The 21,246-nt window shown below is 37.1% G+C and overlaps 2 protein-coding genes across 3 annotated transcripts in view; one reads left to right on the top strand and one right to left on the bottom strand.

The window, feature by feature from the left end:
* CUNH8orf88 (chromosome unknown C8orf88 homolog) overlaps positions 1-4,313 on the top strand; it is a 36,546-nt gene extending 32,233 nt beyond the window's left edge. For both annotated transcript variants that reach the window (XM_019453426.2, XM_019453427.2), the window contains exons 5-6: positions 2,332-2,438; positions 3,897-4,313. In XM_019453426.2, coding sequence (XP_019308971.1) covers positions 2,332-2,438; positions 3,897-3,920 — 131 coding nt within the window. In that variant the 3' untranslated portion in view covers positions 3,921-4,313. The remainder of the gene's footprint in view (positions 1-2,331; positions 2,439-3,896) is intronic.
* A 969-nt stretch (positions 4,314-5,282) lies between these two features.
* The window catches only part of NECAB1 (N-terminal EF-hand calcium binding protein 1), a 194,173-nt gene continuing 178,209 nt past the window's right edge, over positions 5,283-21,246 (bottom strand). The window contains exons 11-13 of the mRNA XM_053896109.1: positions 11,959-12,036; positions 10,584-10,675; positions 5,283-7,375 (exon numbers count right to left, since the gene is read on the bottom strand). Coding sequence (XP_053752084.1) covers positions 7,350-7,375; positions 10,584-10,675; positions 11,959-12,036 — 196 coding nt within the window. The 3' untranslated portion in view covers positions 5,283-7,349. The remainder of the gene's footprint in view (positions 7,376-10,583; positions 10,676-11,958; positions 12,037-21,246) is intronic.

The raw sequence follows: 21,246 nt of genomic DNA, 5'->3' as shown, positions 1-21,246 counted from the left end.
TGGTTGGATTTAGGCCTATTATTTTTTATTTTGTTCCATTTTTTTTCTTTTTCTGCCTCCTTTTGGATATTTTTGAATTTTTGTTGGTATTTGATTATATCTTTTGGATTGTTAGCTATATTTTCTTGTGTTTCTAAGTTGCTGGTCTAGGGATTATAATACCTAACTCAGTGTACTTGTTAATATTAAACTACTTCATGTGAAATGGTGATGGTAAGACCTTGCAACCATGTGTAGGTTCCTTCCCTTTCCACCACTGCCCTGACCTTTTTGTTGTAATTGTATGCATCCTATTCTCAACGAGTGTCATAAGTTTTGCTTTTAACAGTCATACACTTTTATAAAACTCAGTGGGAAAGGAGGCCATTGTATTTGTCAAGCTACTTACCCTTTTTCTTTTATTCTTCATTTCTGAATATTAAAGTTTCTGTCTAGTATCATTTCCCTTCAACCTGAAAAACTTCTTGTAGCATTTCTTACAGATCAACGCTACTAGTGACAAATTCTACTAATTTTTTTTTCTCTTCTGAAAATGTCTTTTAACTTCACGAGTATTCTAAGATTTTCCACTGGTTAGGTGTAAGGTGTAAAAAACCTCTCCTCTGTTTCTTTCTCCTCTACTCTCAGTACTGTACTATATTCACACTTCACTTCTGACATTAGATGTATCATTTTTCCAGATATCAATTCTCTGCAACACCAGCTGGGCATCCTACAATTCAGTTTTCACACTAACTGGAATTAGTTGAGACCCCACAGATTAAGGGCTCAGGCTCACAACACTACCCTTCACTTCAGATGACAGTTGCAAGCAGTAGGTCCCTGGATTATCCAGAATTTCTATCCAAGTTGGCTACAAATTGGAGGTTTCCAAGTTTCCCTTCTTGGATTCGATCATTTGCTAGAACTGCTCACAGAACTTAGGGTAATCTAACATTTACCAGTTTATTATATAATAAAAGCTATGATAAAGGATACAGATAAAGAGCCAAATGAAATGATACATAGGGAAAAGTCTAGAAGGGTCTCAAATGTGGGAACTTCTGTCCCTGTGGAGTTGGGGTGTGCCACCCTCCTGGTACATGGATTTGATGGATGTGTTTACCAACCCAGAAGCTCTCCACACCTCATATTTTTGGGATTTTTATGGAGGCATCATCATGTGGCATGATCACTCATTAGTTCAATCTCCAGTCCCTCCCCTTGTAGAAGGAGGTGGGGGGTGGGCTGAAAGTTTCAAGTTTCTAATCATGGCTTGGTTGACAACTGTTGACCAGCCCCTGTCCAGGAGTCCACCAAAAGTCACCTCCTTAGAACAAAGGACATTTCTGTCACCCAGGAAATGCAAAGATATTTAAGAGCTGTGTCAGAAGGAGGATCAGAAACCAAATATTTGAAAAGATGCTCCTAGTATTCTTATCACTTAAGAAATTACAAGGGTTTTAGGAGCTTTGTGCCAGAAACCAAGGACGGAGACCAGTGTGTGTGTGTGTGTGTGTGTGTGTGTGTGTGTTTCTCTTTCACAACATGAAGTTCTAGGTTGTCATTTCTTTTGTGTTAGTATTTTAAGTATATTGCTCTGCTGGCTCAGCAAGTGGTCTTTTTTGGTGATAGTTTCTGAAAAGAAATATGCAGATATTTGAAACATTGTTTTTATTCCCATTTAAAGATAGGGTGGGTCAGTCGGTTGAGCATCCAACTGTTGATTTCTGCTCAGGTCATGAACCTGGGGTCATGGGATCGAGTCACACGGAGTGTGGAGGCTGCTTGCAATTCTGTCTCCCTCCCCTGCTTATATTCATGCTCTCTCTCTTAAAAAAAAAAAAAAAGCGGGAGGGGGGAGTCTATCTTAGATCTTTTTCACCATTACTTAGCACACCTTTCACGCACAGATGTATAATAAATTTTTTTGAATTTACTTTGATTGTCTTGCATTTTAAGTTAATATGAAGACTAGATAGGCTTATTAGGGTTCCATTTTGGCAGGGTCTGAATTGCCCAACAGGTGTTACTGCTGTTATATTTTATAATGTAAGTTCCCTTCACTAGATACAAATAACCAGATGAAAGAAGTCATGCATTACCAGTTTTCTGAAATAGTTCTCTCCCTTCCATTTTTCCTGGGTTACTTGGCTTCCTTTCCATGTAAAAGGAAAATGGGAGGCAGTATAGGTACTTTCCAAAATTTTTTGCCTTCTCTTTTGCATAGAAATTACTCATATTTTTATAAAATAATGGACCATTAAGGGACATGTAGAAAGAATGAACCAAAAACTGTTCTGGAAGAGTTATGTATTTTGTAACATTGCATTTGATATTTAATATCTATAGAGAGAATTAAATACAGCAGAGATTTCCTGTTGAAGCTCTCAAGTGTTTCCATCTGCAGAAAAAAACCAGACTTTCTGCCTGATCATCCCATTGTACTTCAAAAACCAGTAAGTAGTTTTCTAATTTTATATTCTAAAACATTTTTCTTTAGTATTTTCACTAGATTCTCACTAGATTTTTAATCTTATTATGAAATATAACTCAGAAAAGTACACAAATATATAATATAACCAAACTGTAAGTAATAATAGAATGGAATTGTATTTTTTTAAGAAATATTTTTTCCATTGAAAGATACGGAACATCCCATATTAAATCTTGTAATCGATCCATCTGCAGTTGATTTTACTCTATGATGTGCAGTAGGGGCCAAGTTTTATTTTTTTCTACATGAATATCCGGTCATCCTAGCTCTGTTTATCGAAAGGGTGGTCCTCTGCCACCTTGTGGTAATAGATGTGAGGTGTGTTTCTGGGCTCCCTACTCTTCTCAGTCCTTCTATACAGTAAAACCAGTCATCCCACCACTTCAGTATGTCTTTGCTTGTTCTTAGCGCTTTATATTTCTGTGTCACCATCACATTTCACCAAAATGAATACAATAAATACACAGATCTTTTAGGATGTTGATTGGAAAGGACATGCATTTCGCTACCAGACTTGGGTTCAAGCTGTAGCTTCACCTTGTGTACTAAAATATCATTCTAACTTAAGTCACTTGACCTTCGGTGTCTGTTCTGTGATTGTAGATAAGGTTGATAATCTCTAGTTGTTAGGATTAAATGAAATGTATGGAAGAGCTTGGCATGGTACTTAGCTCTCATTGTGCACTTAGTAAATTGGCTTTATTTCTATTTCGAGTAGAATTTGAGTTTAGAGTTTTCACAAACTACTTTATGTAGGTAAATACTCCATGGAGATTAACTCAGAATATGGGCATGCTGAGAATGGCTCAAATGTGAGATGTGTAACATACTTCCTGTGCTCTCCATTTTTAGGATTTCTAACCCTTGGGAATCCAAAGCCTTTTTTTTTCTCTTAGAATCTTTTGAATTTTAACTTACAGTGTTTCTCAGTGTTTCCTAAAGTCCCTACCTTGTAGAACCCTAGTCAATTTTTCAAAATTTAAGCAGAAATTTGGTTCTTTCAGAATACCTTGCACACATGTCCTTAATGATGTTCACATTTTCCGACCTGTTCAGAGATCTTGATATGTATGAGTAAATCAGTGCTATATATTGTCAAGTTTTCATTTGCAGACTTATTTCATCTCTGACATTTTATTTTGTAAATAAAAGTTTGACATACACATTATTTTGAACAAACCAGGTACCACAGAAACAGAACAGGTTTGAAGTACAATCTAGTATATTTAAAAATGAATTATGTTTTATTAAACACAGGAGAACTTTTTGACAAGTTCCAGTTACTATAATACTTTCTATAGCAACATGCATTTAAGATCTGTAAACACTTAATAGGGTCACAGTATTTGGTTTGATAAACTAGTAAAAACTGTATTCATTCAATCTAATTGATAAATTAACTTTTTCTTCTATGTTACAGGAAAACCACCCAAGTTTTAAGTAGCATTTTGAGAACAGATGAATTTGAACATAAAGAATTACTCGTTTTATATTTTGGACACCTGCAAATGAAGTGGACCTAGTAACAATAACTGTAATGGACTGTGACAGTCAGCTTATTTTTAAATTTTGATGGTTGGGTATTTGGTTTCTCCCTAAAATGAGAAAGATATTTTAAACTATAAAGAATTTTCTAATCAGTTTCAACTTTGCAGGCAGTTTCCTGCATAAATTGGGAAGTAACACTGGAAAGTAGGAATTCGGTTAGTAAAGTGGGAAGACTGTATTTATAATTTGCATGCTACTTGCAATTTTTTTTGTTTTTCATCTCTTGTAATAATGGAATGGAAATGTAAGCTGTAAAGATTCCCAAATATAAAGTATTTGCTATGATGTATATATGGTACATAATTTCTTGTTGCTTTTAAAGTTGCTTTTGTTCTGTTTGCCACTGATTTCATACCAGCATTTTGAAAGGCTCTTTACAATCTCTCCAGAGGCTCAGGATGATTCAGGATGTTCAATGCATAGTTCTCCATGACAGGAAACAGAATCTTTTAATAGGCAGTTCTTTGGTCTCTAGGTTTTCGATAGCATTAAGATTCATAATTACTAGCAGAGATTGACAATTTGGAAACCAGGAAACTGAAGGTGGAGAATAGCTGCTACTTGTTGTGTCTAATCAGACTACATGAACAGAAGTTGGGCAATTGCAAAATAAAACTGATATTTTTATCTCCAAAAGAGGAAAAATTTAGGCATTTGCAAATAATTGAGGTGCATTAAGTTTCAATTCTGTAATTTCTTATAACAAGAACACATGGATGAAGAATTTGGGGGTTTAAGCTTTTAGCTCCTAGAAATTTTATATAATAAATTCCTGCATTTTGTCACTCTGGATGTTACTATTGAAAAAAAGTTTCTTCCAGCATAGTGTCAAAAAAAAAAAATTGCTGATGTAGATAAAGGTAAGTGTAAACTTTTCCTACTTTTATTTTCTCAGATCCCCAGGTCTACTGGCAAGGCATTTGAGACCATCATTTGGCAGAAAGTTTATCTCATACTGAATTCTGAACTCCTAAAATCAGTACCTTTTTCCTCACTGGTCTTTGGGCTTGTTACCTAGATTTAAGCTTTTAGTCCATGGGAGGCTTCCCATCTTGGTCTAGTTTTCATTACTTTGTTCCCCAGAAAGAGATTTTTTTTAATAGGAACAAAACCCCCCATAAATTTATGGGTTAATTAAAAATGATACATTGATACCTAGGGCCCAGATTTTTCACTTATTTTTCTGTCCTATTTTCCCTTTATATATATATATACACACACACACACTGTATATCCACACACATTCTCACACATAAAAATTTATAATTTGTGTAAAAGCTGGGGTCAGTATAACCATATTTTTTTGACTCTAGTTAAAAAAACTATGATAGAACCTATTCTAGTTTGGAATCTAAACAGCCGTTCTGCTCAACACTGTTACTGAGGGCAGAAACCTTTTTGAAGTCCTACCACCATTGTACTTCGGAAACTGCCTCATACTTAGAAGACTTAGGTACTTTCTGATTCTAATACTATGTTTTTACTGGCTATAATTTGTATTTTTTGGAAACCATTTATAAACAACCTTTTCAAGAAGAGTTTGTATGTCAGACGCCACTGTATATAATCAGAGTGAGACTGCAAAGACTGTGCTCTTATCTGTTTGCTTTTGTACATGTGTATAGTTTGTTTGAATAATCATTGTACAACTCCATTCATGTTCTCTGCTTTGTATATAAATTAAAAGAGTTGAGCCAGGTGTTGTTTCATAGTGTTTGTCATCTTTAGAAATGACCAAAGACATACACACATATGTACACATGCACACACACACACATTTGTGTGTGTATATGTGTATATATGTCAAAATTTACTGCCCTTGTCTAGTAGAAGCTATGAAAAAAATAGAGTGAATGAGGACTGAGGGCATACAAAGGTAGTAACAGAAGTTAGTATTTCATAAATTAGTTGGAGAAAATATTTTAGGTCAGATTTTATATTTAAAAAATATAATTTTAGTTCAACCTTCTGAGTTTTCCAACAGTAAAAAAAAAAATAAAAGTTTTTTCCTTGAAGACTTATGGCTTCAAAGGAATTTGGATTAGAGAATAACATGGTAACAAACTCCCATATGTACTGGATTTTCACTAGCAGCATTTACTGGAATAGATTCTATTAAAAATATGTCATATATGAGCTTGTACAGCAGAGCATATTAGGTACACAGTTAACTGTTCTAGTGAAATTAGAGCTGTTGTCATTCTAGTGTTGAGACTGGGAAATGTTTTCTGTCCAATACCTTCCCTAAAGTTTTGTGCTTAATGTATAGTTCTTCTTTGTTCACTGAGGTTAAAGTTTTGTTTTTTAAATATTTTGAACTCATTATTTAAGTGCAAATGTCTATTTTTTAATAAGAAATTTAGTCCTCTGGATCAGGTGCCAAAAATTTGAACCTGATTTTCTCAAACTAAGACTGTCCTCTTTTCTTGATTTGTTGAACTTACATACAGGGAATTATGATGCTAATAAATGATATAACTATATATCATTATAGAACTATACAAGTTCCATTACTAAATGGTACCCTATCACAGAATTGTTCACTTGCAAAAAACCAGTTTATAACCTGACAAGTATACAGAGAGTATAGATTATAGCCAAGATTGTTGTATACTCCTGTATCAGTTTTTTTTCTTTTTAGCTTAAACAACAGAAAGGCATTTTCTCACAGTTCTAGAGACTGGAAGTCCAAGACCACGGTGCTAGCAGGGTTGATTTCTTCTGAGGCCTCTCCTTGGGTTGCTGCCGGCACCTTCTTACTGTGTCCTCATGTGGCCTTTTCTCTGTGCACATGCATCCCTGCCGTTGCTCTCTCTGCACATAAGGACACCATTTTGGAGCATGTATTAGCGTTTTTCAGTGAAGTGAATCCTCAAAAGATCATGAGTTGGGAATACAGTGAGCATTACTGAAGAATATAAGCTTCATTCACAGACAACCAGTTACTTAAAAATGACAAAACACTGATTTAACCCCTAGCTTATGACAAATCCACAGAAGCTATCCTATATACTCTAAAAGTTCCCACTTTAATTATTTTTTATCACTTCTTTTTCACAAATTTGTTCCTTTATGTGTACACTTGTTTCACATACTAGGATTTTGCCACGAAAGGGTTTTAGGTTACAATGTAGCAAAACAGCAGACTTCAAAAATTTAGCTAAAATTCACATGAAAGATCTAGAAGACATTTTAGAAGAGTGCACGTCTTAAATATATTAAAAGTATAGCGTAGATTAGTAACTGCAGAGAATTTTCTAATTCACATTTTAGATGAGAATACTTGTTTTTCACTTGGAACCAGGAGGAGAATGTCTAGGAACATCTAGTTGTTCAGGATCCACCATGAAGCTGAAAAGAGAAAAACAAATGTTTAAACGACGGAAATAATTGCCAGGGTGTAATCATTCTTAAAGACTATTTTCTCCCGTCTTTAGTCTGCATTACTATCTTTCAAGTCACTATTTCCTAAGCCAAGATGAACTCTTTCTTTGCAATATTTGTACCAGATCTTTAGGCACTTGGTTATAGTCTAATTTTGTTGTTATGAATGAATGGAGCTTATCTTGGGCAATGAGGTCATAAATGTCCTGAAGATGAAATCATGTTGTTGGTGATTTAATCTACCCAGCTAGTACTCGCAGCGGTTTGGGAGTATAAGACACTTTTACATAACAATTTCATAAAGATTGGGTATAAGCAAGTGGATGTGTTTTAAATATTTTTTTAGTACATCTATGTTGTAAGATTGAAAATGTCTTCCCTAGTGAATATAAATGTCCCAAAGACAAATCTATGGCAAAGTAAGACAGGCGGAATGCTGTGAGAAACAGACAAATGAAAAGGATTACAACTTGTTTTCAAAGCTGTTAAAGTGACATGCTGGCTGACAACAGGATCTTATTTTCTTGTGTATCTTCTTTTCTCATAAACCACAGGCGTTTCTCCTTTGCCAAGGGATAGTTTGCTCCACAGACCGAATTCTCACACTTCGGTCTCGGTGTTTTATGATGGCTAGAGGGCCTATTTAGCCATACTCTAGTATGACTCATTTTAATTATTTTTATATTCGAGAGTTCTTGGAATAGATTTTGGCTTGTATTTTACATAACTAGATACAGTCTGGTTTTGCTGCTTTATTTCTTAAGATGTATTTTAGGTAAACCACTTAGAAACCTAATAAAAAAGCAGTCTTCCAGAAATCATAATTTGTGAGTTAAATTAAAAATACAAACCTACTCCTCTCTGATATCTTTTCAGATTGTTTTGTAGGTCTAAATATGTATAGCGAAAACACTTTTGTTTTTATTTTTAGCCTTCATAGGACAGACAAAATTCATAAAAGTGGTTATTGAAAATAGTAGAAGTCATATGGCCATTAAAACTATAAATAATATTTATAAACTAATTCTAGCTGTTTGTCCAGGGAGGTGTGTCTACTGTTGCAGTTCACAAAACTTTCCTATCAAAAAGAATAGGATGCCCCAAACAGATGTTTAAAAAATCTTGTTGGAGGGAGATTTAAAAAATGTGTTAGAAATCAAGCCTTTCTTTTTATTCTTCCAAATTTCAGTAGTCACTGTTGAAATTAGATGTGATATTAAAATTAGTGGAAAATAGGGTAGCAAAAGAAGGCATTAAATTGTATTGAACTTGGGCTCTGAGAACAAGAACTGAACCAGTTTTATTTGAGCCCAGCTCTTCTAACGTGGGAAATGCTCTCAGAAAGAGTGATAGAGAAATTTCAGCCGCATTCATGGCTTTCTTATTTGAGGACTAAATCCGAGATATGCAGCAAGGGAAATTCTACAAGTTTACCATCTCTAAGCCAGACAAACCTGTTCTTAAGATCCGGAGTAAGTGAATAGCCAGACGGTAAGTCTGGCTGGAAAGCACTGACCCCTGATCTCACCTACTTTTACTTCCAGAATTTACCTTTTCACTTTCTAAATCCACCCTAATTTTTAAATTCCTACCACTGTACCAAAACTGTTCTCTTGAACAGTGACCTCTGGTCAAATGCAGTTTTCAGTCCCATTCTCTCAAGTCCCAGTTCACTGCGTAGGCCCCTGAGGAGCACTGTGCCTTGCATGTTACTTCTCTTTTGGTTTCCTTGCTACTCAACTACTCTGATTCTCCTACCTCTCAGTGGTTCCCCTTAATTTCCTTAATAAAGGAGGCTTTTCTCGCAACCTTAAAAATGAAGACATTTTCCTAGGCTTCTGTCAGATATCTTGTTTTTACAATATACCCTTTCTCACCAAGCCTGGGCTTCAAATATCTTGCCACAGTTAACTCCTGAAAACTGTACTGGCGAAGGAACTCTCTTGGTAGCTCCTGGTCAGGTGCTGCCTTTTTCCTGGCCTACGTTATTGCATACCTGACCAATCTTTCTCCTCCCATGACATCCACCTTTCTCCATCCTGCCAGTTCCTACTGATTAGAGCATTCACTATCCGTCTCAAAGACCTTTAATGACTTCATATTACTAAGTTCACTCCTCATTGTATTTTCAAACTCATTTCCTACACTTTCTTCTCTTTCCACATGTATCATATATGAGCCTTATGCCACAGTCTTACTTTTGCACCAATTAGCCAAGCAGATTTAACATTTTTTGGATTCGTTCATGGGTACAATTTACCAAAGTATCATCCTCCATATTTATTTGTCCAACTCTCACCTTTTAAGGTCCAGCTCCAGAGTCCTCTCTTTTAAAAAACCTGTTGAAGCAATCCCTTCTCAAAGTGCACATGCATATTATGACCATTAGTAACTACTATGTCATATCCTGAGCTTGGTTCTTTTCTGCAAGCTTTGGTCTTTCCTGTTGCTATTCATGGGAAGGGACTCCATTTTTACTCTCTACTCTAGCTCTTAGCATAATGTGTATTCAAAGTTAGAACTCAGCACTAGTAAACAGGCTAAGAACCCCAGTGTCCCCAGTACTTAGCACATATAATAACACTGAGTAAATAAATTTAATTGGTGTTTGTTAGGGCAGATGAACAAATGAATTTTGGTTCTCAATTATCTTAAGCCGTGGCTAGGCCAGACTTCTTAGACAAATTCATTTCAGATTTCTCTTTCGATTCTGCTTTACCCCAATTACAAATATTTTAACAGCTATTATAATAAAAATATTTCTAGCATGATTCTAATCTGCAGCCTCTGGGTCACGTATTTCAAATTAATTCAATACACTAAAGTATAGTAAAGCATTTGAATAATTTTTTCAAAATGTCATGATTTGACTTGTACTTCAAGTTTGTTAAATTATTGAAGATGACCAGAAAATGACTAATATTAGGTTTAATATAGCCAGGAATACACATAGGATCAACTAAGGACTCATGACAATAGAATATATAGATCTCTTATTTCCTCCTCCCACTTTCAGATTTTCAGATATACAAAGAAATAATGAAGAGAGAACCACTAATAAACTGTGTGTGTGGGAGAAAGAGCACATTATCTTTTTTTTTTTTCCACACTATCTTTTAAAAAGCAAAAGACCATACAAAAACACATACAAGTACAGTCAAACCAGTATAATTACCAGGAACTAGCATAGTAGATGTGAGTTCTGGAGTTTCCAAGAAATCCACGTTACTTCTTTGGAATGTCTTGCTATAATTCGTCTGAAGGTGGCTGTATAAATATAGATTAAGGCTGTGAATTTTTATTAGAGTGCAAAACAGTTCAAATTCAATCAAAATGGCAAGGTTTTAGATGATTTGGATTGTCTGAACACAGACTTCTTTTTATCACTACCTACCCTAAGATAAAAAATAAAGGACGTGTAATTTAACAACTGTCGGCAGAAAAAATATTTTAAAGACTTCTAAAAACAGAATATCATTAGCTCCCTATAGAAGATAAAATAAAAGGAGAAAGCCTTTAATTGCAGAAAGAAGTTTAAACATAAGGAAGAATACATTGGCTGCCCCGATGATTAAAAAAACAGGATAGCTAAGAAGAAAGACTATAGATTTTCTCTCCCTAGGAGAAAATAAATAAATAAAAATCATCTTAAAGTGTAGGCCTGGAGTAGAGTTGAATAAAGTTGCCTTTAAAGCTCCCTTTGGTGTTTAAGATTCTATCGGTGTCATTCTGTAGTATATTTTAAAAATAGTCTCAAAATAAAATTTTGCATGAAATAGGTATTTCCAGGTATTTGTTACTTTCATTACCATAGCTTAAACCCTAAATATGGACTTACTGGAGGGCTATATTCATTGCCATTTAAAACCAACTAGAGTTATTTAATCTCAGAATAGCAAAAATTTTCTTTATCCAATTTGTAATTTTTTAATTAAAAAGGTGGATTTGTTTTTTTAACTTTGTTGAGGAATAATGGACAAATATGTACATTCAACATGTACAAAATGATTTGACACACATATACACTGTAGAATGGTTATCCAGAGAAGTCGATTTGTTTTTAATCTTTTCCAAACAATGTCTTTAATTTCCATCCCCTCCCCTGCTTTTTGCAGTGCTTAGAGACATTTAGAAAAGGTAAGCTATGATGATATTAACCATTATATAGTTTTATTACAAAACACCACAGAACTTATGAAAAAAATAGAAAGTAAAATGACTTTCTCATCCTTTCTGTGTCCTTTGTTCACCTGCCCCCCTGACACTTTAGATACCCATGACCCATATCTAACTCTTACTTGATAGCATCAGTAAAATGGTTATACTTAAAGTAGGACAATTACCAAAGGTATTTGTTTCAAGAGGAAAGTGGTTTCTAATCCATGAAATAAATTCCTAAAAATTTGGGATTGAGGAAACTGAGCAAATGACACATTTTAAGGTAAGATAAAGGGAATGGGGGTTTTCCTACAGGTCCTAAAAATATCATGTAGATTTCTCCCTCCTAGCCAAAAAAAAAAAAAAAAAAAAAAAGGCTGCTTATTACTTACCTATTCCACACACTACTGTTCTCCCAAAACTCATAAATCATGTAGCGAGATTCATTGGAAAGCTTTTGTATGGAAATGCTGGAATGGAAAAGAAAAGGCGTAAGTAGCCACAGGAAATTAAAGACAAACAGCAAACTACTTTTTCTAATCATCTCTGTATGTGGTATGAAACAATCTTATCTACTCATACAGGAAACACCCATGGTGCCTGCATGAAAAAGAGAGTTTTGTGAAAAATTATTTCAATATGTCTGTTTTGTTTGACATAATTTTTTAATTTTCTGCTTTGGCATCATGAAAACTGTCTCAGTATATTACAGACATCACAAATATAACTTGTGTAAAATTTCACTCCTTCAAAAGATTATCTGTTGTGTCAGATAATGTCAGAAAAATGTTTTGTGCCACTGCCCGTGCCCTCAAAAGCGCAGCTCTTTGAATCCATCCTGTCACTCCCTATTGCTCTTTCCAAATTCCTGGTCTTACCCCATCCTTGGACGGACAGCTTTTGTTTGGGGTCCTGTTGTTAGCCATGTGAGTCCACACTGCTGCTATATAGCAAGGCTTCTGGCTCGCTAGTGCCCAATGGTCCTCCTCCTCTCCTTCCCTCCCTCCTTCCCCCGCTCTCTCTCTTCCACATACACACCTCTCAGTTTTCTCTGTTCAACTTTCAGAGTCTACATCCTAGCCATTTAGCCATGATCGTAGTTTGTTGTTGTTTGCTTTCCCAATTTAGGCAAGAAAAATTTGTCCCTTGAAGTTCTTTGACCAGTATGAGAGTGGCTAAAAGCCTATATAGTAGGTTTTGAAGGAGTTGGGTGGGGATGTGCTGAAAAGACATGTTGAGGTAAAGGCTGGATTTAATCCTGGGGCAATGAACAGCCACTGAAGGATTTAAAGCAGGGAAGTAGCTGGGGCCCTGGGTGGCGCAGTCGGTTAAGCGTCCGACTTCAGCCAGGTCACGATCTCGCGGTCCGTGAGTCCGAGCCCCGCGTCGGGCTCTGGGCTGATGGCTCGGAGCCTGGAGCCTGTTTCCGATTCTGTGTCTCCCTCTCTCTCTGCCCCTCCCCCGTTCATGCTCTGTCTCTCTCTGTCCCAAAAATAAATAAAAAATGTTGAAAAAAAAATTTAAAAAATAAAAAAATAAAGCAGGGAAGTAGCATGGTTAGAGCTGGGTTTTATTTATTTATTTTTTAAGTTTTTTTTTTTTAATCTATTTTTGAGAGAGAAAGAGTGTGAGTAGGGGAGGAACAGAGAGAGGGGAAGGCACAGAATCCGAAGCAGCCTTCAAGGCTCTGAGCTGTCAGCACAGAGCTGGATGCGGGGCTCGAACCCACGAACCGGGAGACCACAACCTGAGCCAAAGTCGGACACTTAACCGACTGAGCCACCCAGGCACCCCAGAGCTGGGTTTTAGAAGATCTTTCTGATGGTGGTATGAGGTATCCCATGGAGAACAGTCAATACAAAACAGGAAGAGAAGCTAGAAAGGTCATGATATTGCTTTCGTGATTCATGACAAAGATCCAAATTAAGGTAGAAAGGAGGGGGGGACAGATTCATAAATTTAAGGGAGAGCAGGAGACAAATATAAAGATGCCTTTAAAAAATTAATTCCAGGGCCTTCCGGGGAAGATGGCGGAATAGGAGGACCCTAAGTTCATCTCCTCCCATAGATGGAACTAGATGACACCCCCACCAGTGTAAATAACTCAGAAAATGACCCATAGACTGGCAGAACAGAATCTCTACAGCTAAATGTAGAGAAGAGACCACATCTCACAGGGTAGGAATACTGTTGTTGAGAGCTAAATGGATCATTGGACCGTTGGCAGAAGGGAGGGACCCGTGGTGGTGCAGGGGGGAGAGAAACAGACCCTCACAATGGGAGACCTGCACAGGGAAGATGAATCCCCATAACATCTGTCTTTGAAAATGAGGAGGGCCAAATTTCATGAATTTTAAAAACTAGCAGGACTTAAAAGCTGGAACTTTAAAAATCAGCAGGCTTGGCTCTGGGTGAGCCCGAAAGGCCGCAGGAAACTGAATCCCCACCCTTAAAGAACACAACAGCCCCACCGAGATACAGCACAGGAGCAGCAGTTTGAAAAATGGGCTATACTAGAGGAAGATCTGTTGACTACTCTCAGGGCACGTGCTGGAGGGGCAGGGATCACTGGCAGATTTCTGGAACAAAGGAGCAGGCGGGTGCCGTTTCACTCTCCTGCTCCCCAGTATAAACCCACAGCCACCGGTGGGAACCAGGGAGGCATGGATGATCCCTACCTAACTTGCTAATACTCCGCATCCTGCCCCCCTGCGGTCCCCCGGGCAGCCCTGCACTTCTGCAGATCCACCGTCTCCAGTCTCAGCTCTGGCAGGTGCAGGTCCCTTGCACAACAGACCGGCACAAACCTTGCTAACATCACACATCCTGCCCCTGTGCACTTGAGCGGATCTGCCCCCTCCAATATGCTCTTGGCTGGAGCCCACCCAAAGCACCACTCCAAAGTGACTCCAGCCCCTGGGAGAGGGGAAGATAACCACACATACACCAGGCCAACTACAGCCCCAGGCGCGGAGTGGGGGCAGACAGCTGGTCTGATTACAGGCCACACCCAACAACAAAAACTCCCCAGGGCAAAAACAGCAAAAGTGCTACTATGTCTCTGTCAGTGCGCGCTCTGACTCAAGCCCAAGGCAGCCTGAGACTGGCCCACCAACAGGACCGGGACCAAACACTGCTGATGACAGGCAAAGAGAGCCATTGCAGGTGACTGGACCGGAGGGAAAAGCGGCTCTGCCGAAACATTAGGGTGCATGCAACACACACAGCGGACATCCCTGAAGTGCCAGCTTCTGGTAAACGGGACACTGCACTGCAGGGCACTACAGGACCTCGTCTTCACGGCCCACTATTTTCAAGAGCAGAAGACAGAGCTGACTTTCCCAACACGCAGACAGAGACAAAATGAGGGGATAGAGAAATATATCCCAAATGAAAGAATAGGGCAAAACGACAGCAAGAGATGTAACTGAAACAGGTAAGTAATATACCTGATAGAGAATGTAATGGGCATAAAGACACTGAACGTGACAAGAGTAGAGGACCTCAGTGAGACCCTTGACAATGAGACAGAAACATACAAAAGAACTGATCATAGATGAAGAACAGTAAATGAAACTATACACTAGATGGAAGAAAGAATAGATTAGAGGAAGCAGAAAAACATCAGTGACGTGGAGGACAGAGTAGTGGAAAGCAAGCTGAACAGGAGAAAGGAAAAAAAATAATACAAAAGGAATATAAATTTAGGGAACTCAGAGACATCATCAAGTGTAATAGCGTTCCTATTACAGGGATCCCAGAAGGAGAAAACACAGAAAAGAAGGCAGAAAATTTATTTGAAGAAATCATAGCTGAAAACTTCCCAAATCTGAGGAAGGAGACAGTAAAAGCAGCAAGAAAAAAGAAAACAGTTACATACAAGGGAAACCACATAAGGCTATGAGCTGATTTTTTTCTGCAGAAACACTGCAGGCTAAAAGGATGTGGCATGATATATTCAAAGTATTGAAAGGAAAAAGTCTGCAGCCAAAGACACTCTATTCAGCAGGGCTATCATTCAGAATAGAAGGAGAGAGAAAGAGTTTCCCAGACAAACAAAAGTTAAAGGAATTCATCGCCACTTAACCAGCCTCGCAAGAAATGTTAAAGGGAACTCTGAGTGGAATGGAAAGATCATGAGTTGGAATAAGAAGTACATTGAGAAGCACAAGAGAGTAAAGTTAAGTGCATATGTAAAAATTGGTCAAGGGGCTCACAATATGTAAATGTAAAGTATGTAAAGGATGTAAAGCATGACACCATATACCTATAATGTGGGGGGAGAGGAGTAAAGAATGAGTTCAAACTTTAGCAACCATCAACTTAACACAGACTGCTATATGCATAAGATGTTACATACAAACAGAATGGTAACCACAAATCAAAAACCTATATATGCAAAAAAAAAAATAGAAAGGAATCCAAGAATATCTCTAAAGAAAGCCAACTGATTGTGAGAAAAGAGCAAGAGAAGAATGAAACAGAGAAGGACAAAAACAACCATAAAACAAGTAAAAAAATGGCAGTAAGTGCATATCTATTGATAATTTGAGTGAAAATGGACTAAATGATCCAAAAAAAAGACACAGGGTGGTGGAATGGATAAAAAAGCAAGACCCATCTGTATGTTGCCTATAAGAGACTCATTTCAGACCTAAAGACACATGCAGATTGGAAGTGAAGGGATGGAAGAACACTTATCAAGCAAATGGACATGAAAAGAAAACCAAGGTAGCAAGACTTACATCAGCCAAGAGACTTTAAAACAAATATTATAACAAGAGAAAAAGAAGGACACGAGATAATCATAAAAGGAATAATCCAACAAGAAGGTAAAACAACTGTAAATATTTATGCGCCCAACATGGGAGTACCCACATACATAAAGCAGCTATTAACAAACATAAAGTAATCAAGAGTAATATAATAAAAGTAAGGGACATTAACATCCCACTTACATCAATGGACAGATCATCCAAACAAAATCAATAAGGAAACAGTGGCTTTGAAAGACACATTGGAACAGATGGTTCTAACAGATATATTCAGAACATTCCATCCTAAAATGAATACACATTCTTTTCAAGGGCACATGGAACATTCTCCAGAATAGATTGCATGTTAGGCCACAAAAACAAGCCTCAAGGAATTAAAAAAGACGGACATCATATCATGCATCTTTTCTTACCACAATGCTATGAAAATAGAAATAAACATCAAGAAAAAAACTCTGGAAATAGCATATAGAGAGGTTAAATAACATGCTACTAAACAATGAATGGGTCAATCATGAAGTCAAAGAGGAAATTAAAAAATACATGGAGATAAATGAAAATAAAAGCTCAATGTTCCAAAATCTTTCAGAAGCTGCAAAAGCAGTTTAAGAGGGAAGTTTTATAGCAGTACAGGTCTACCTCAAGAAGCAAGAAAAATCTCATAATAGAGCTAGAAAAATAAGAATAAACAAAACCCCAAATCACTAGAGGAAGTAAATAATAAAGATTAAAGTAGAAATAAACAAAATAGAAACTAAAAAAAGCAATAGAACATACCAATGAAACCAGGAGCTGCTTCTTGGAAAAGATCAACAACATTAATAAACCTTTAGCCAGAACGTATCAAAGAGAGAGAGAGAGAGAGAAAGAACTTAATAAAATCAGAAATTGAAGATGAGAAATAACCAACATGACAGAAATACAAAGAATTATTAAGATGATATTATGAACAATGATATGCCAACAAAGTAGACAATCTAGGAAAAATGAATAAATTCCTAGAAACCTGTAACTTCCCAAAACTGAAGCAGAAAGAAACAGAAAATTTGAATAGACCAACTGCTAGCAGTGAAATTGAATCGGCAATCAAAAAAACCCCACAAACAAAAGTCCAGGATCAGACGGCTTCACAGGTGAGTTCTACCAGACATTTAAAGAAAAGCTAATACCTCCTCTCCTCAAACTATTCCAAAAAATACAAGAGGAAGGAAAGCTTCCAGATTCATTCTGTGAGGCCAGCATTACCCTGACACCAAAACCAGATGAAAATACTACAAAAAAGAGAACTACAGGCCACCATCTCTGATGAACACAGATACAAACCCTCGACAAAATATTAGCAAAGTGAATTCAACAATACATTTAAAACATCCCAATCCATGAGCATCCATGAGAACCAATACTGTGAAAATGGCTATAGTACCCAGAGCAATCTACAGATTTAAAGCAATTCCTGTCAAAATACCAACAGCATTTTCCACAGAACAAGAACAAATCATCCTAAAATTTATATGGAACCACAGAAGACTCTGAATAGCCCAAGCAGTCCTGGAAAAGCAACGCAAAGCTGGAGGTATCACAATCCAAGATTTCAAGCTTTGGTATTAAGCTGCTGGGATCAAAAACAGTATACTACTGGCACAAAAACACGGAGATCAATGGAACAGCATACCCCACCCAGAAATAAACCCACCATGATTATATGCTCAATTAATCTTTGACAAAAGAGGCAAAAATATGCAGTGGGAAAAAGATAGTCTCTTTGACAAAGGGTGTTGGGAAAAGTGAACAGCTACATGCAAAAGAATCAAACTGGACCACTTTCTTAAACCATACACAAAAGTAAACTCAAAATGGATCAAGGACCTAAATGTGAGACCTGAAGCCATAAAGATCCTAGAAGAGAACACAGGCAGTAACTTGTCTGACATTGGCTGTAGCAACATTTTTCTAGATATGTCTCGTAAGGCAAGGGAAACAAAAGCAAATGTTAGGACTACACCAAAATAAAAAGCTTCTGCACAGTCAACAATCAACAAAAAGACAACTTACTGAATGGGAGACGATATTTGCAAATGACGTATCTGATGAAGGGTTAGTATCCAAAATATATAAAACACTTGTACAACTCAACACAAAACCCAACACATAATCCAATTAAAAAATGAGAAGACATGAACAGACATTTCTCTGAAGAAGACATCCAGATGGCCAAGAGACACATGAAAAGATGGTCAACATCACTAATCATCAGGGAAATGCATATCAAAAGCACAATTTTAGCACCTGGGAGAATGGCTAAAATCAAAAACACAAGAAACAAGTGTTTGTGAGGATGTGGAGAAAAAAAAGAACCGTCATGCACTGTTGGTGGGAATGCAAATTGGTGCAGCCACTGTGGAAAACAGTATGGAGGTTCTGCAAGAAATCAAAAACAGAATTACCATGTGATCCAGTAATTCCACTACTGGGTATTTACCCAAAGAACAACAAAAAAAAAAAACACTAATTCAAAATGATATGTGCGCCCCTATGTTTACAGCAGCATTATTTACAATAGCCAAAATATAGAAGCAGCCCAAGTGTCCACTGATAGATGAATGGATAAAGATGCGGTGTGTATATATGTGCGTGTTTGTGTGTATACGCATCGCACTTTTATCCACGCACATAACAGGATATATTACCCAGCTATAAAGAAGAATGGAATCTTGCCATCTGCAACAACATGGATGGATCTGGTGAGTATGATGCTAAGCAAAATAAGTCAATCAGAGGAAGACAAATACTATGATTTTGCTCATATGTAGAATTTAAGAAACAAAAGAAATGAAGGAAAAAAGAGACAAACCAAGAAACAAAGTCTTAACTACAGAGAACGGAATGATGGTTACCAGAGGGGAGGTCGGTGGGGAGATGGGTGAAACAGGGAAGGAGTTTAAGAGCACACTTATCATGATCAACACTGAGTAATGTATAGAATTGTTGCATCACTATACTGTACATCTGAAACTAATGTAACACTGTGCTTTCACTATTCTGGAATTTAAAAGTAAAGTAAAATAAAAAACTCTGTAAGTCCAGCTTGTTCAATCTAATGTTTTAGATTATATTCAGATGAGAAATCAAAATGAAAGTACAGACCAACAGCAAGGATATTTATTTTTATTATTATTTTTTAAATATAATTTATTGTCAAGTTGGCTAACATACAGTGTATCCAGTGTGTTCTTGGTTTTGGGGGTAGATTCCTGTGATTCAACGCTTACATACAACACCCAGTGCTCATTCCAACAAATGTCTCCTCAACGCCCATCACCCATTTTCCCCTCTTCCCTGCCCCCCCCCCCTCATTAATCCTCAGTTTGTTCTCTGTATTTAAGAGTCTCTTATCTTAAAGAGGGAGGGAGCCTCCCTCCCTGTTTGTAACTATTTTTTCCCCTTCTGTTACCCCGTTACTCCTGTTAAGTTTCTCAGGTTCCACATATGAGTGAAAACATATGATATCTGTCTTCCTCTGACTTATTTCACTCAGCATAATACCACCTAGTTCCATCCACGTTGTTGTAAATGGCAGGATTTCATTCTTTCTCATTGCCAAGTAGTATTTCATTGTATATATAAACCATATCTTCATTATCTATTCATCAGTTGATGGACATTTAGGTTCTTGCATAATTTGGCTCTTGTTGAAAGCACTGCTATAAACATTGGGGTACATGTGCCCCTATGAATCAGCACTTCTGTATCCGCTGGATAAATTCTTAAAAGTGCTATTGCTGGCTCATAGGGTAGTTCTATTTTGAATTTTTTGAGGAACCTCCACACTGTTTTAAGGATATTGATTTAAAAGATAACAGAGAATGTTATCAGTGTAAAAGTCAAGCTAAATGTAGTTTAGGATTTACCTAAGTATGACCAGCAGGTGGTGGTAACTGTACACAGAAATTGTAATATTTTCCTTTAGCTCTTTGCTGGTAAATAGTTTAATGTTTTTTGCAAAGCTGTTTATCTGGATTGCCGAACTAAGGTATGATGTAGCAAACATTGTTAGCTCAATTTCAAATATTCCAGGGGAAAGGTTTATAACAGAATCAAAGGAATTGGATGGAAAGTGAAATCAAAGATTTTCTAATCCTAGGAGTTCTTGAATAAGCTCTTGGTGGGGTGTAGGGGGCTGTTCCTGGATATCCCAGAAATGAGCTGCAAATTGATGTGCATGTCTATTTTTTTCTGGGAAGAAAATCCATAGCTTCTTTAAGAGTTTCAAAGGGTCTCTAATCTCCGAACTTAATTTGACCATGTAATGGACAAATTTCAACCCATGAGGTTTGTTTTTTTTTTTTTCTTTTTTAGGATAAAGTTTAAAATACTCAGCCTAGCATTTTAGTCTCTTCATGAACTGCCTGCTACAGACTAATTCATTTATATTACATATCACATTAAATACCAACTTATCCTGCTATTGGACCTTCCATTTTTCTAGACATCCATTAGACTGTAAGGAATTCAAAAACTTTTAGCATAATTCTCATGCTTTTAAAGGACTGAAGAAAGTATCACAGGGGAATGAGATAGCGGTGTGAGGTACAACCCAGCAGGCCTACCTTTAGCTACAACTTGTTAGCTTTGTCACTTTGGGCCCATTACTGAACCTGTTTCCTCATCGGTAAAATGGTGATAATAACAGGACTGTGAGGAGTAAAGTGTTGCGTGTAGAATATTTAGCCCAGTCTTTGGCAAATTTTGTGCGTATCAGCCGTTAGCTCAATAGCCAAGAAGAAAGTAGCACTTTCACTGGATGAGCAGTTACAAAGGCTAAATCCTCAATGGTGCTAAAGCTGAGAAGTATGACAGAAGTAAAAGAAACTGGAGAGAAAACGAGGCCAGGAAAAAAAAAAACTG

Source organism: Panthera pardus, unplaced genomic scaffold (assembly GCF_024362965.1).
Source record: "Panthera pardus isolate Hobbes unplaced genomic scaffold, ASM2436296v1 HiC_scaffold_7, whole genome shotgun sequence".
Classification (NCBI taxonomy): Eukaryota; Metazoa; Chordata; class Mammalia; order Carnivora; family Felidae; genus Panthera; species Panthera pardus.
The sequence above is the reverse complement of the archived record's forward strand: the minus strand, read 5'-3'. Positions and strand labels throughout refer to the sequence as shown.